This window comes from Suricata suricatta, chromosome 12 (genome assembly GCF_006229205.1).
Source record: "Suricata suricatta isolate VVHF042 chromosome 12, meerkat_22Aug2017_6uvM2_HiC, whole genome shotgun sequence".
Lineage (NCBI taxonomy): Eukaryota > Metazoa > Chordata > Mammalia > Carnivora > Herpestidae > Suricata > Suricata suricatta.
In genome coordinates this window covers 94,258,037-94,272,623 of record NC_043711.1, presented here as the reverse complement: position 1 = coordinate 94,272,623, position 14,587 = coordinate 94,258,037, and the positions used below count along the sequence as shown (strand labels likewise).

At 56.4% G+C, this 14,587-nt stretch overlaps 1 protein-coding gene across 1 annotated transcript in view; it reads left to right on the top strand.

Annotated features, from left to right (window-relative positions):
* The window catches only part of PREX1 (phosphatidylinositol-3,4,5-trisphosphate dependent Rac exchange factor 1), a 169,586-nt gene that overhangs the window by 114,504 nt on the left and 40,495 nt on the right, over positions 1-14,587 (top strand). Inside the window, exons 10-14 of the mRNA XM_029917681.1 lie at positions 40-187; positions 7,522-7,622; positions 9,090-9,193; positions 9,461-9,510; positions 11,041-11,116. Coding sequence (XP_029773541.1) covers positions 40-187; positions 7,522-7,622; positions 9,090-9,193; positions 9,461-9,510; positions 11,041-11,116 — 479 coding nt within the window. The remainder of the gene's footprint in view (positions 1-39; positions 188-7,521; positions 7,623-9,089; positions 9,194-9,460; positions 9,511-11,040; positions 11,117-14,587) is intronic.

Genomic DNA, 14,587 nt, shown 5'->3' with positions numbered 1-14,587 from the left:
GCTGGTGCTCCCCACGTGCTAACCATGCCTCCTCCGCAGGCCTGAAGCTGGGCATGGAGCGGGACGCCTACGTCATGATCGCGGAGAAGGGGGAGAAGCTTTACCACATGATGATGAACAAGAAGGTGAACCTGATCAAGGACCGGAGGAGAAAGCTGAGCACCGTCCCCAAGTGCTTCCTCGGCAAGTGAGTGGCCCCACCCAGACTCCCACGGGCGTCCCTGGGCTCATTCCAGGCAGCAGGTGGGGTGGACTGTGCCCACCTGGCTCTTCCCGGCCCCGCCCCTTCTGCAGGAGCCCTGCTGGGCAGAGCCACTAAAGCACCCCCAAACCCTGTGTCACAGACCTCGGAGGTCAGGGCGGATAGTGGCGTCCCCATATCAGGTCTTTAAATCTATCCTCCCACAACTCACTGCAAAACATGGGTTTTATGTACATACATCATGTAGATGTATGATTGCGCCTGTTTCACAGCACTGACTGTACTGGACACGCTGTGAAAACGCCGGCTCTGTCCTGTCGTGTCCTTCGTATGCTCTTCGTTTCTCCATTTGTTTTCATGCTGAGCAAGACCTGTGACGTTGATTTCACAAACTGCTAATGGGTTGCCCACCATGCATTGAAAGCCTTGCCCTCACGCTCAGAAGGAGAAGCTACGGTACATCTTCCAAGGGAAGAGGTGTCGAACACCCGGAGGTGGTTTCAGCGTTGCTGGAGGAGCAAACGCGGCCCTTGCATCAGTCCGCGCGGGCCGCCGTCTCCAAGGACCACAGACCGACCGGCTCAGGCAGCACCTTGTTTTCTCAGAGTCCTAGGGGCTGGCAGTCTGAGATCTGGGTGTGGGCAGACCGCTGCCTGGTGAGGCCTCCCTTCCCCAGTGACACGTGAGGGAGGAGGGGGGGGGGGCTTCTGGAAGCTTTCAGTATCTGAGAGCCTTCAATTTCTTCCTCCGTTCCTTCCAAATAATAGAACCCTTACCTCCCTGCCCCCAATTTATAACCAACGACCAAAGGGGTCAGAGCACAGGTGTATCTTAAACCCAGATTTACATCCCATTCCCCTCATGGGGGTGGCTGGAGATGGAGAGGGGCGGCAGAAACGCAGGCCCTGTAAAATTGCCAAGCTAGGCGCCAGCCCGGCTGTGCTCTCCCTGTGGTGGTCAACGCCAGAGAAGGTGCCGAACGCCGCAGGCACCCACCTCACAACGCTTGTGGTCCAGCAGGGGAGGGAAGTTAGGCTTTGAGGCGGGGACTTCGTTTAGAATTTATGGACTTACAACTCACCCAAAAGCTTTTGAAGAGGCCTTGGAGAAAAGCTACTCTGGTATTTTATCCCCGTGGAGCAGGGGAAAGGTGATTTGGACTAAGGGAGTCACATTGAAGATGAGGTTAGTGGTCACGTTCTGGATCCCTTTGAAGGTGACAGCATTTGCTGGTCGACTGAGAACAAAGAAAGCTGAGGATTGTGAGGTCCTGGAGTTGCTGCTGGCTGTAAAGGGAAGGAGAAGGACAGGGCAGCAGGTTTGCGGGGGGGAGGGTAGAGCTCAGATGCTCCTTTTGGACAGGTGACCTTGAGATTCCTAGACAGCCGGGTGGAGATGTTGAGTGGTAGTTGGATATAGAGCTTGACCTGGGGAGAAAAGGCTGGTTGGAGAGGTAAATGCAGCACGTGTGGGCATTTCGACGGTTTTTAGAACCGTGGGACTGAATCATGCAGGGAGAGACGGGGCAGGTGCTGGGGCCCTGGGGCCATCAGAGGAGGAGCCAAGAGGGAGCGGGCAGAGGGGTGGGGGGCTCTAGGGCAAGGGTGGTGGCCTAGAAGCCAGTGGAGAGGGTGCCGAGACAGGGCGCAGGGGCAGCGTTACGGTTCAAAGGCCCCGTAACAGACAGATGTTCGAGGAGCGATGTTGGCCGGGCCTTGGAGACCAAGTGTGGAGCTGGGGCAGAGCACACTCGCCACGGCCTGAGGCTTGCGGTTGGAGGGGCAACAGGCAGGAGATTTGGGGGGCAGTGGGGCTCCTGAGGGGTAGCTGGGGGTGTCCTGGACTGGGGCTCCCCCATCACAGCAGCCCCAGCGTTGGGAGGGGGCGTGGGGAGGCGTGTGAGGGCCCCAGCCCTGCGGGTAGCCGGGAACGCCTGGCACCCCTCCATCAGCGGGTCTAATCCCTGCGCAGAAAGGAGGTTCTCTCGGGAGGGGCTTGCTTCCGGCCCCCCCGCCCCGGGTCAGAGGACCTCTCTGCCTTCTGCCAAGCCCCCAGGGGGGCTTAGTCCGGCTGGATGGGATAACCTGCTTGTGATCAGAGCGACCGCGGGGTGTTGCGTCTCCTCAGGAAGGATTAGGGGAGATTTCTTTCACTGCCCATGTGAAGCAGGGCCAGGATTGGAGCGTGTTTCATAGTCACCGGGGCCTTAAGGACCAGACTTCCTGCAAAGACTGTTCTAATGGAACTCTTCTGCCCACAGAGCTTAGCTCTGTGCCCAGCCCCGGGGCTTGTGACCTTCCTCCTCTCCCACCAGGGCTCAGCTTCCAAGTGTGCTCCTGCGGGAGCATTTTTGGTCCTCTCGGGTGGAAGGAACCTGTAGTCCAAAGACTTAATTATCAAACTTTGCTCCAGGCACTTATCCGATTATCCCCATTTTCAGGGTGAGAGGATTGAGGCACAGAGAGGGAAGAGGTCCTGCACATGCTCACACAGCCTCAAGTTGGGGGCTGGGATTCGAACCCAGGACTCTGTGCCGCCACGTTCTGCTGCACACACCCGTGTTTGCCTCTGTTTCACATATTTCATTTTTCCCTGATAGTTACTTTCTCCACATCCATCTGCACTGCTAGATGAGGAATCCATGACTATAAAACGTGTCTGATTTATGTTTATAACTTCTGAGGGTTGGGCTTTGAGTCAGACTTGGACTTAAGCGCTGGTTCTCCGACCGACCTTGTAGCTTTGTGCCTTGGGCAAGTTTCTTAACCTGTTCGAGCTTCAGTAAATGATCAGTTAATGAGAAATAAGAAAACCTGCCTCACGGGATTGTCAGAGGCTGCAGGGAGAAAATTCGTGTGACCTGCTCAGCACTGCGCTGCCGAGAGCGGTGGGGTGGCCCGTTTCTGCCCTGCGCAGAGACGAGACTCATTATGAAAATTGAGGAGTAAAATCTGAGTTTGTGTGGGGCGTCATGAGAGGAACAGGACATTTGCCCTCCGGGAGCCTCAGATCGGTTGGGCAGCCAGAGTCGATCCATCAGCTTGTCCGTGCCATTCGCTCGGTGTTTACTGAGCCCTTACTTTGTGCCAGTGGTGAAAGGGCAGAAGAACCCGGCTTCCTGGAGATGCCCGCCCAACAGGGAGATCAGAAAACAGACAGGTGGACAAACGCCAGTAAGGCAGAGATTTCAGCGAGTTGATGGAGTTTTTTTATTTAAAAGTTTCGATTGAGAGTGCATGCATGAGTTGGGCAGGGGTAGAGAGAAAAAAAGAAAGAGAGAGAATGCCAACCAGACCCTGCGCTGTCAGTGCTGAGCCCAGCTCAGGGCTCCATCCCACAAACCCTGAGATCATGACCTGAGCTGGGATCCAGAACTGGACACGCAGCCGGCTGAGCCCCCAGGTGCCCCTCACCGATGGTGTTGTAAGACACGAACAGGCTGATGTAAGGAGGTGGGGAAGTGGGGTGCTGTCTCAGTGAGCGTGGTCAGGAAAAGCCTCTCAGGGGAGCTGACATTTTAACCAAGCTCTAGTTGACAAGCAAGAGCCAGTCACGAGGTGAGCTCGGAGAACAGCATTCTTGGCAGAGGGAACAGCAGGTGCAGAAGCCCCAAGGCTGGAAGGAACCTTGGGTAAGTAATTGAGGATTAGCCAGGCTGGTGTGGCTAGAGGGAGTGAGCAGCCAGGGAGGGAGACGAAGCCACAGGGGTCAGCAGGAGCCGTATCAGGCCGGTAAGAGGGATGGGGGCTCAGGGTTTATTCTAGGTGCTCAGGGAAGCCATCCAAAGAGCCTAAGCAGAAGAGTGGGATGAGGAGTGAGCTCATCACACAGGCCCTGGGTGAGGGCACTGCCCGAGCTGTAAGAGCTCCAGGGACAGGAATAATGGTGTATCTGGCAGAGGCAGTCAGGGCAGGCTTCCTGGTGGGAGAATGCGTTTGGTTTCCCTCTTGTCAGAGGTTCGTTGTCCTTCATTTGCTGATGTCTGCCAGAATGGAAGCTCTGAGCGGAAGAGGCCTCAATGTCTTGCCTACCTGCATGCGCAGGTGCAGGGGACCTGTGCATAACAGCTCCTCAGTAATGCTTGTCAGATGCGGCTGCCGGAAGCTCATTCCGGCATTGGGGTTACAGGTCTGAATATAACCCCCCCACCCCTCCCCGTCCCTGCCCTCATGGAGGAGACCGGAGAGAACAAGGGGATTGCTGTACTGGGTAGGGAGTGGGACACAGCCCAGGGGATGGTCCCGGGAAGACGGCGAAGACACTACCTTGCACCTCGTATCAGGCTTGACGCGTGGTGGTGATTCTGGGCGGCAGGAAGGCAGGAGGGATGAAGCTGGGTGCACGCTAACGGACTCCCCACTGTCCCAAGCTGACCTCCTTTCTGTGTCCCCAGCTCAGTCCCCGAGTTACAGCTTCCTGAACAGCTGGATCTTGCCAGCCTTGGTACCCAGCTCCCAGCGACTGCCAGATTGCTGGTCTCCTAACCTTACTTCTCACTCGGGGCTCTTCTCTCTGCTGATCTCCCCTTCCTAGAACACCCTTCCTTGCACCTCACTGGAGGCAGATGGTGCCCCACGGACCTAGTGCAGTTCGAGCCTGTGCCTTCCTGGGCCACGTGGTGCTTTCAGGAAATTTTGGATTATAAACCAACATTTAACAGTTGGGAGATTTCACAGGAAATGCCGAATTTCCGGCTGCTCTTGGAAGAGTGAGATGCTCTGGTCTTCCCATGCGGCCACGGCCAGCTGCACCGAGGGGCGCCAGCACCGTCTGGGGTAGCGTTGCCTCAACCTGGCCCCTCGTGTTCATTTCCAAGAGCTTGGGATTCCTCTGTTAGGGACCAGTTTTATGTGGTTTTGCACACTGGGTCCCGGCTTGCAGTTTCATATGATGTGACCGTTTACCTGTTAAATGCACACGGCCCCTGAGTGAATCATTTGCCAGATAGACCCCACTGAGGCCCAGAGAGGAACAGGGGTTTGCCCAAATTCTCCCAGCAAGCTGTGAACCGTCCTTGATGCTCTGAAAGGGGTAGGACTCGCATGAGGGCAGAAACATGGGGCCCAGTGGCCACCTTCCTCCGCCCTAGCAGAAAACACTGGGCCACTTCCTGTCCCCCGTCTGGCCACGGCGCTGCCGGTTGGTGCCAGAGGTGGCCTGATGGGACAGCTGGTAGGCAGCCGGATGCCGAGTCTCCAGCTTCCAAGAGTGGGCGCTCAGCATCTGCATGCCTCCCTCAGCTGCTGCCAGCTTTCTCCCTGTCCCGGAGTTTTGGGGCTTTGAGAATGGAACTGGGCAGGGGGGGACCCAGAACAATCTCTTCCCTACCTGGGGCTCCGGCCCCACAAAATAGATCCGTTTCTTCTGTGTCCCCTCCCCCCGCCTGGCCCGCACCCGGGGCTCTCTGAATGCCTCAGCTCCCACCACTACCTACACACAGGCGGGCTTTGCTCAAGCAAACACTGGGAGGCTAAAAATAGTCCTGCCCCCTCTGGCCCTGTAATTGGAGGCGGGACAGCTGGTTTCGATAAGCAGGACAGCTCTGTGCTCTGGCCAGCTGCCACCTGCTTTCATTGAACACAGATTGCCGGCGGGGGAAACGGCCCCGTGGCGCGCTCTCCCTTTTCCTGCTGACTTCGAGTGGGCTGAGCTCCGCACTGAGCCGAGCGCACGCTCGGGAGCCCAGCCTGGGGTCTGGCCCGCTGGGTCGTCACGTTGGGTTTGCTTGATGGCCTCTGGCTTGGGAGCACGTTCTCTCCCGAGACCTTCCTGCCGATCCCAGAACATTCCTTCTCGTTTGATGGTTTATTCCTTCCTTTGATCATGAAATGATTATTGGGCTCCACTGTGCTACAGACCCTCCTTCTAGATTGGGGGTAGGGCCATGAGTAAGACCAGCAGAAATGCATCCCTGACAGTGTGGAGATGACCGTCTGGTGGGGGAGATGGCCAGTAAGCACATGCATATAAATCTGCAACAGTACAACTCCAGACAAGTGTAAGCGCTAAAAAGGAAGCAAAACTGAGAGCCGTGAGGATCATGTGAGGAACTGCTTTTGGTGAGAAGGAAGGACTTAACACGAAGAGCTGGGGGAGAGCATTTCCAGGCAGAGGGAACAGTAAGTGCAAAGGCCCCGAAGTAGGCAGGAGTCTGATCTTTTTTTTTTTTTTTTAATGTTTATTTATTTTTGAGAGACAGAGAGATGGAGCATGAGCAGGGAAGGGGCAGAGAGAGGAGACACAGAATCCGAAGCAGGTTCCAGGCTCTGAGCTGTCAGCACAGGGCGTGATGCGGGACTCGAATTCACAAACCACAAGATCATGACCTGAGCCAAAGTCTGCCACTTAACCGACTGAGCCACCCAGGTGCCCCGAGTCTGCTCTTTTTTTAGGAAGCAGAAGATGGTGGGTGTGGCTGAAACATAAGTGAAAGGTGTAGGAGAGGAGATCCGTGAGGACCAGTGGTGTCCCATGGGGCCGTGTCACCGTGCCGGCAGAGTTTGGATCTTTTTCTGAGAGCAGTGGGGAAGCCCACTGGAGGGTCTGACCTGGAGAATGACATGATCTGATCACCGTGTATTCTCTTGAGTCTCCACAGCCTTCTTTCTGGGCTCTTACTTCTTCCTGCTTCTTTGTGTCTTCATTTCTTCTGCTTATCCATCCGTGTTGACATCCATCAAGCATTCCCCCACCCATATGCCTGGTTCTCTCTCCACTTAGCATCTCTTCGTCCCCTCATGCTCCCCACTACCCACCCACTTGCCCACTGGTCTTTCCAGCCACCTACTCATTTGTCTGTCAGGTCACCCATTCATCTGCTCACTTTCCATTCACTTACCTCCCCATTCATGTGTTCATCTGTCCATCTGTCCATCCATCTACCTACCCATTCTCCCTCCCTCCTTCTCATCCATCCATCCTCCTTCCTTCCCTCCCTCATTCCTGTCCATCCATCCTCCTCCTTCCTTCCCTTCCTGCCTCCTTCCCACCCATCTACCCTTCTTCCTTCCCTCTTGGCCATCCATCCATCCATCCACCTACCCATCCATCAATCCAACCATCCATCCTTCCCTCCATCCATCTAGTACAACCGAGTCAGGGCCTGGGGTCTGGTCACACCCACCCCTCTGCCTTTGGGCCTGGGAAAATTCGCAAGGCCTCAGCACAACCCCCAGAGCTGTGGGCTCCCAGCTCTGCTTTTCTATGGGACATTCTGGCTGTCATTCCTGGGAGTGGGTGGGGCTGAGCCGGTTTGGTGCTGGTTCCCGTGTTCCCAAGGCTAGAGAGGTTCTCTGAACTGCATCTTCTGTTCCTGGCAGTGAATTTGTTGCCTGGCTTCTGGAAACTGGTGAAATCAGCAAGACAGAAGAAGGTGTCAACTTGGGCCAGGCTCTGCTGGAGAATGGTATAATCCACCATGGTGAGTGGGAGCTGGCCGGGCAGGCCCCGGGGGTGGGCGCAGGTCGGTGCTGTGCTTCCCCTAGCTCAGGGGATGCTGCTATACTTCTGTGCAACCAGCCTGGGTCCTGGGCACACCCTAACCTTATAACATGGAGGTCTGGCCTGGGTCCTGGGCAAACCGTAACCTTAGAACGTGGAGACCCGGCCTGGGTCCTGGGCATACCTGTAACCTTAGAACGTGGAGGCCTGGCCTGGGTCCTGGGCACACCGTAACCTTAGAATGTGGAGACCCTTACAAATCTCACAGGGTGGAGAGCCCTGCACTTATCTAGGGCACCAGCAAAGCAGCGGCACTTGGAAAAATTAAGGGCAGGGGAGAATTGTCTGTGTCCCTCAAAACAGAGAAAAGCCACTTATATTTTAGTCATTCAGCAAATATTTGTTAAGTGCCTGTTATGTGCCAGGCACGGTCCACATAGCGGTGAACAGGACAGAGGAAAACTCTCATCTTCATGGAGCTGGCATCCTAGTCTGAGGGGGAAGGTTTTAAACAAAAGACATAGAGTGTGTGTATACAGACAGCGATCAGTGCCGGGTCGGGGGAGAGAGAGCAAGGGGGTGGTGTTCAGGTTTGAATAGGGGTTTGAGGATCTCTGAGCAGGTGCCCTGGGAGGGCGTGGGGCCAGGTGGGACCAGGGTTCTAGGCCAAGGGAACAGCCAGGGCAGAAGAATAAACAGTGTGTGCAGGGAGCTGCAAGGTGGCCAGTGCGGCCATGGGGCAGCGTGGACAGTGTCAGGGGATGCGACTGGTGGGCAGGGGCTGGCGTAGCGTTTAGGGGACGGGGTCCAGGACCTCCTGAGGAATTGTGGCATCTTTGGCTGTTACTTGGAGCCGGATAGGAAGCTGAGTTCTGGGTGGGAAAGGATCCTTCTGGCCGCTGTGTGGACAGCGGACTTCTCTGCTGGGAATGGATGGCAGCAGGGTGCCTGGTGAGGGGCTGTGGTGTTCAGCCAGGAGGTGACAGTGCCTTGGACCTGGGTGGAGTGAGGACTGTTGATGCTTTGAAGATCTACTGATGGCTCCGCAGCGCGGAGTGACCGACAGACGCGCCACGGCTGACCCGAGGCCGTTGTGTAGAGAGGGCTTCATAGACCCTGGCAGTGTGGTCGGTCCCATGCCCGGCACCCTTTGTCCCGATGCTCGATGCTTTGGTGGTCTACGCCAAGCAGGTGCTGGGCCAGATGGGTCCCAGCGCAGGCTGGGTCAAGGGCATTTGTGGGCCTCTCAGGAGACCTGCAGGTGCCCCAGCCCCAGGCAGCAGGGCTCAGCAGGGCCCCAAATGGAGCCTGGGGACCTGGTTTTCACAGAAGAGCCAGCGCAGGGGCTCTGTGAAATTGCGTGTGGCACAGAGCCTTGTTGAGTAGGGGTGATGGTGGGGTGAGGGTGGTGTTGGGTCTGTCCTCACTGATCCCCGGGTCCCTCCAGTCTCTGATAAGCACCAGTTCAAGAACGAGCAGGTGATGTACCGTTTCCGCTACGATGATGGCACCTACAAGGCGCGGAGTGAGCTGGAGGACATCATGTCCAAGGTGGGACTCTGCCCGGCCTCTTGACCCCGGCCCCCTGACCCTCGCCCCATGACCCTGGCTTCTTGACCTCAGGCCCATGACCCCAGCCACTTGACCCCGGGCCCACAGTCACTGCCAAGCAGGTCTGTGTCCCAGTGGCCTGTGCTCTCCCCTCCCCTTCCCCCCACCTGCCTGCTCTGTCCTGGAAGTCATCTCTCCTGGTAGCCTGGATTTGGAGGCCCCTAAATGGTGTGGCCTGATCCCAGACTCTCCCCTTTTCTCTTTCAGGGTGTGAGGCTTTACTGCCGCCTTCACAGCCTCTACGCCCCTGTGATCAAGTAAGTTACTCTCTCCAAACTCCAGTTGCACCTCTGCCTCTTCTCAGCTGTGGGGCCTTGGGCTGGGAACTTAACCTCTCTGAGCCTCCGTCTCCTTCTCCAGCAAATGGGGCATCTACCCTGTACCTGTGTCCTTAGGGTCAAGTGAGCTAATCTATGGGAGACGCTGCAGTGTGGTGGTGAAGGGTGGCAGCTCTGGAGCGAGTCTGAATCTCAGCTGCTAGTCTTCAGTCGTGTGACTTTGGGCAAAGTTACGTAACCTCTCGGTGCCTCAACTCTCTGCTCTGTGGAATGGGGATAATCATGAGATTCGCTTCAGCCTTTGCACTGCTGTTCCCTCTGCCTGGAATGCCCTTCCCTTCCCTATTTGCATCTTGACTCCCTCACTTCCTTCAAATGTCTCCATATCAGGGCCTTCCCTGCCCCCCTTTCTAGGCATTGTGCTCCTTCCTTCACTTTGGTTTTCTTCTTGGAACTTGTTAGTTGTTGCCGTATTATGTATTTTATTTCCTATCAGTTTGCTTTCTTCCCTGCTAAGGGCAGGGACTTTGCTCACTGCTGTGTCCCTTGAGCAGCGCCTAGAGCCATCTGTCCTGTAGCCCTTTCCACACTGACAGCCATGCTGTGGGTCTGCGCCATCCAGTACCGTGGCCACGAGTCACATGTGGCTTTCAAACCTTTGAGGTGGAGGGTTGTGATTTTGAGTTTGATTTCATATTCATTGATTGACAAGTGGCTGCATATTGGAGAGTGCCGGTTAGGGAGGGTAAAGCAACACTCAGTAAATGTTTGTCGAGTGAACATTAAAAGGTAATTAACCTCTCTGGCCTCGGATTCTCCATCTGTGAAATAGTCATAAGAACAGTTCACACCCCTCTGGTTGCTACAAGGATTACATTTGAATGATGGCTGGCCCACAGTGAGGGCTGCATAAATGCCCGTGACTGGTTATTTTCTTTATTATAAAGCTTCTGGTTATGGATGAAGGGACAGAGAGGGTGACCTAATCCTTCTCCAGCTGAGGTTCCTCCACCCCCGGTCCTGGTGGCTCTTCTCTACTCTTAGAGGAGCAGAGTGGTCCCCGCATCTGCTGGCCTCCATGGGGTCAGGCCTTGGGAACTGCTGGCACCAGTAAACCTGCCCCGGCCTCCTTGGTCCAGCCTCGGCCCTCACAAGAAGACCGCCCCCATCCCTGCCCTAATAGCCCCCAGAGAAGGAAGTGGCAGGGGCCAGCCCTTGGTGTGCGTGTGGCCTCCTGGGCTCCCTGGTTCCTAAAAGTCCAAGAGAAACTCCCCCGCCATTGATCAGCCTCAATCATCAGCGTGGCTGCTGCATGAGCTCCGGTTTGCCAGCTTCAGAACTGGAGAAATCGTTGGTCTGAGTCCAAGGTTAGCGCGGCCCTTTGTGCCAGGACGTGGCAGGAATTTAGATGCCGCAGGTGTCAGAGCATTTGCGTCGGGAGAGAACCGGGGCCCTGATTCCCACCTCCGTGCCCCCCCATCTGCTCACACGCCCCTCCTCCCCCGGCAGGGACCGCGATTACCACCTGAAGACGTACAAGTCAGTGCTGCCCGGGAGCAAGCTGGTGGACTGGCTGCTGGCTCAGGTGAGTGCCCGACCTGTGCGTGCGCCCTCTCGCTCTGCCCGGGACCGAGGAGCTGACCGCGATACGGGCCGCTCAGGTGGTGGTGTTTTTTGTTTTTTAACAGTTTTTCATTTGTGGTAAAAATCCACGTGACGCTTACCATCTTAACCGTTTTTCACCGTACAGTTCAAGGCGTGAACAGTCACCCCCCCCTCCCTCTCCTGAGCTCTTTTCATCTTGCAGAACGGAAACTCTGCCCCCCAGTAAGCAGCAGGTGCCCACTCCCCGCGGGCCCTGGCAGCCACACCTCCGCTTTCCGTCGCTGGGAGTTTGGCTGCGCTGCGTGCCCTGTGTCAGCGGCGTCACCCGGCCCTCGTCTGTCCGCCGCCGGCTGGTGGCACTCCGCATCGCGTCCTCGGCGTTTCCTTCCTTCGTAGGGGCCTCTGCTGTCGGGGATGGTCCTGGGCGGGCTGGGGCAGGCTGGTCTCCGGCTGAAGCCCCAGAGCAGAGCCTCCCTGTGCGGCTTGTCTAGTTGGTCCTTCCACACAAGTTCCCGGCTGGGGGGGGGGGGCGCGGGCTGTGCGGAGGCTGGAGAATCCGAGCATCCATTTTACTGCAGCTTCCAGAGGTGCATGTGCCCACCGAGACCTTTGCACCTGCCTGCCTCCTGCTCGCAGGGGCGCCTACTCTGGGCCTGGCTGGGCTCTGGGCATTGTCTTCCAACCCGTTTACAGACGGGGGAACCGGGGCCTGGAGAGGCCAAGCACTTGGCTCTAGGGTCCGCAGCCCAGCAGCGGCAGAGCTGGGTTTGGGAGGCGCCCGTCTGACCCTCTCTTGTCGCACCTCGGTCCTGCGAACTTCTCAGGGAGCCCGTGAATGTTCATTTGTAATCTGTGGAAAAGAATGCACTGGCTCCAAAGACGAGGAGACAAGTGTGAAATCAAAACGGCTAAATGTTTAAATGTTAGAGAGCGCAGCTTTCCGTCAGCCTCCTTGATTGTTAAATTCAGCCTATTCAGAAAAACCTCATTCCATTTGAAAACAACTTGCTGGTGGGATTTTCTCTTGTCACAGAATTCCTGATGATTGCCTAGAAATTGGAGCCGGTCTGTAAAGTAAACGTTCCTTGGTGCCAAATAACTTCAGAAGCAAATTTAGAAAAATACTTGAAAAAAATGTTTGCAAGCCCAAACAGTGTATTTCACGTAGGATGTGGGTGCATTTTAATATGTTGGCCATGGGGTGGGACTCTAAGACCCGGGAGGTCTTGAAACAGCCCTGGGTTTGAATTCGGTGTTGCACATCTGGAGAGCACAGAGGCCCTAACCAGTGGGCCACACTGCCCCCCGGCAGGGTCCCGTGAAACCACCAGACATGCGTGCTTTAGCTCGAGCCAAGTGGACCCGGGGCCGATCCTAGCCCGGCTTCTTCCTAGCTGAGTCACGCCGACAAGGCACTTCGCCTCTCTGTGCCTCACGCTCCACGCCTGTAAAACGAAGTGAAAAACAGTACCTTCTGCTCTAGATAATTTTGATGATTCAGTGCGTTCACCATGTCAAGTGCTTAGAATGCAACCTGGCCCAGAGTAACTGCTCAGTGAATGTGGCTCTTATTATAATTCCTCGTCCCCTGCACGGAGGGTCCGAGGGGCTCCACATTACATGCAGTACGGAAGGCTGAGGAAATTGTGGAGGGATTTAGGGGCTTGGGAACAATAAGATCAGGAAACAACCAGTGAGGAGGGGAGGGGGAAGGCAGGTCTGCACAGCCCTGCCTCCTGAGCGTGGCCCCACAGGTGCGGGCAAACCAGGTCATTTCTCTCTCTTTTTTTTTTTAAAGTTTTTAAAATGTTTATTATTTTTGAGAGAGAAACAGAGGTGCGAGCAGGGGAGGGGCAGAGAGATAGGGACACACAGAATCTGAAGCAGGCTCCAAGCTCTGAGCTGTCAGCACAGAGCCTGACGCAGGGCTTGAACTCACGAGTCACGAGATCATGACCTGAGCTGAAGTCTGGTGCTTAACCAGCGGACCCTCCAGTTGCCCCAAACCAGCACCATTTCCTTTGTGGCTTAAGCTCTTTGCTTGCGGCCCTGCCTGGGTGCAGGCTCTCCATGTGTCTGTGTGCTCCTGTTCCCGAGCTCCACCAGGGCCACGGCTGTGGTCGGTTTCCAAGCATGATGTGGCACCCCGAGTGGCAGAGCCCAGGCTCTGGTTGGGAGGGTGATGGGTCCCTGAGATGGTGACAAGTCCGTGGGTCTGAGGGATGTTTGGAGATGGGGCGCAGGATGCACTGATGGGGGTGGGGTGAGAAGCGAGCAGGCCTCCTGGGGCCTCGGTGGCTGGAAGTGCACTGCAGGGGTGAGGGTCCAGCCAAGAGACCCCCAGTGCCTGGGAAAACCTGGCGTCCTCCTCTGGAGCACGAAGGCGCTGCCTGTGGGGCACCCCAAGGACTTCCCGGCGGGGGCCGGGGGCCGAGGGGGCAGGATTGGCAGGCCTGGCGCTCAGGTGGCCTCTCTGTTCCTTGTCAGCTTTGGCAGGACTTAAAATGAGAAGTCAGGGTGCGGAGAACTTCAACAAGAGGGCTCATTAGCTCATTTCTCTTTTCCTTTGAGCACCTGCCATTCACCAGGGACCCGTCTAGGTTCTGGGGACACAGCAGTGAACAAGATAGACACAAGTCCCTGGCCTCATGGGTCTTAAATTCTGGTGAGGGCTGGGGGAGACCATTGATAAATACGGACAAGAAGTAAAATGCATCTGTGTTCACTGGTACCTGGGGGACCGTGGCGGGGGGCATGTACCCCTCACATGGGTGGGGGTGGTGCAGTTTTCACGGGGGACCAGAAGGCTGTGCTGAGTAGGGACATTTGAATGGGAACTATAGGAGGTGGGGAGCAAGCCAGGAGGACGCTGGGGGTGGAACCTTTTCCTGGGGGGGGACAGGAGCTCGGGGGCTCCAAGTGGGGTGAACTTGGTGTGTCTGAGGGCAGTGAGAGGCGTGAACGGAAGGCGGGGGAGGGTTCGTACCACTTCCTGGTTCTGAGCACAGAAGGGACAGCACTGACTAGGGGGCTAAGATCTGTCTGTGAAGCATGGGCTGGTGGGGGGGTGGGGGGAGACAAGGGGGGGCGGCTGGCAGAAGGGAGTCTGGGGAGGAGTCAGCATGGGGACTCTAGGCAGGGGACAGGGTGACTGAGAGCTGGGTGGCTGTGGGAAAGGTGAGAGACAGGGTCAGATTCTACAGTTTTTGGAGGTAGGCTAACAGTTTGCTGCTGGGTGGATAGGGTGTGGATGGCGAGAGACAGAGAGGAGTCTGCAACAACACCGGGTCCTAGGCTGAGCGGGGGGCTCAGGACTGCATCCCAGAGCACTCTGGAATGGAGAAGAACCAGCCAAAGCAACCATCAATGTTGGCTTCTCTTTGGTGGTTGGTGTCAGGCATGTGGGGAGGACCTGCTTGCGGCCAGAGCCGTCAGAGATGCCGTGGTCCTG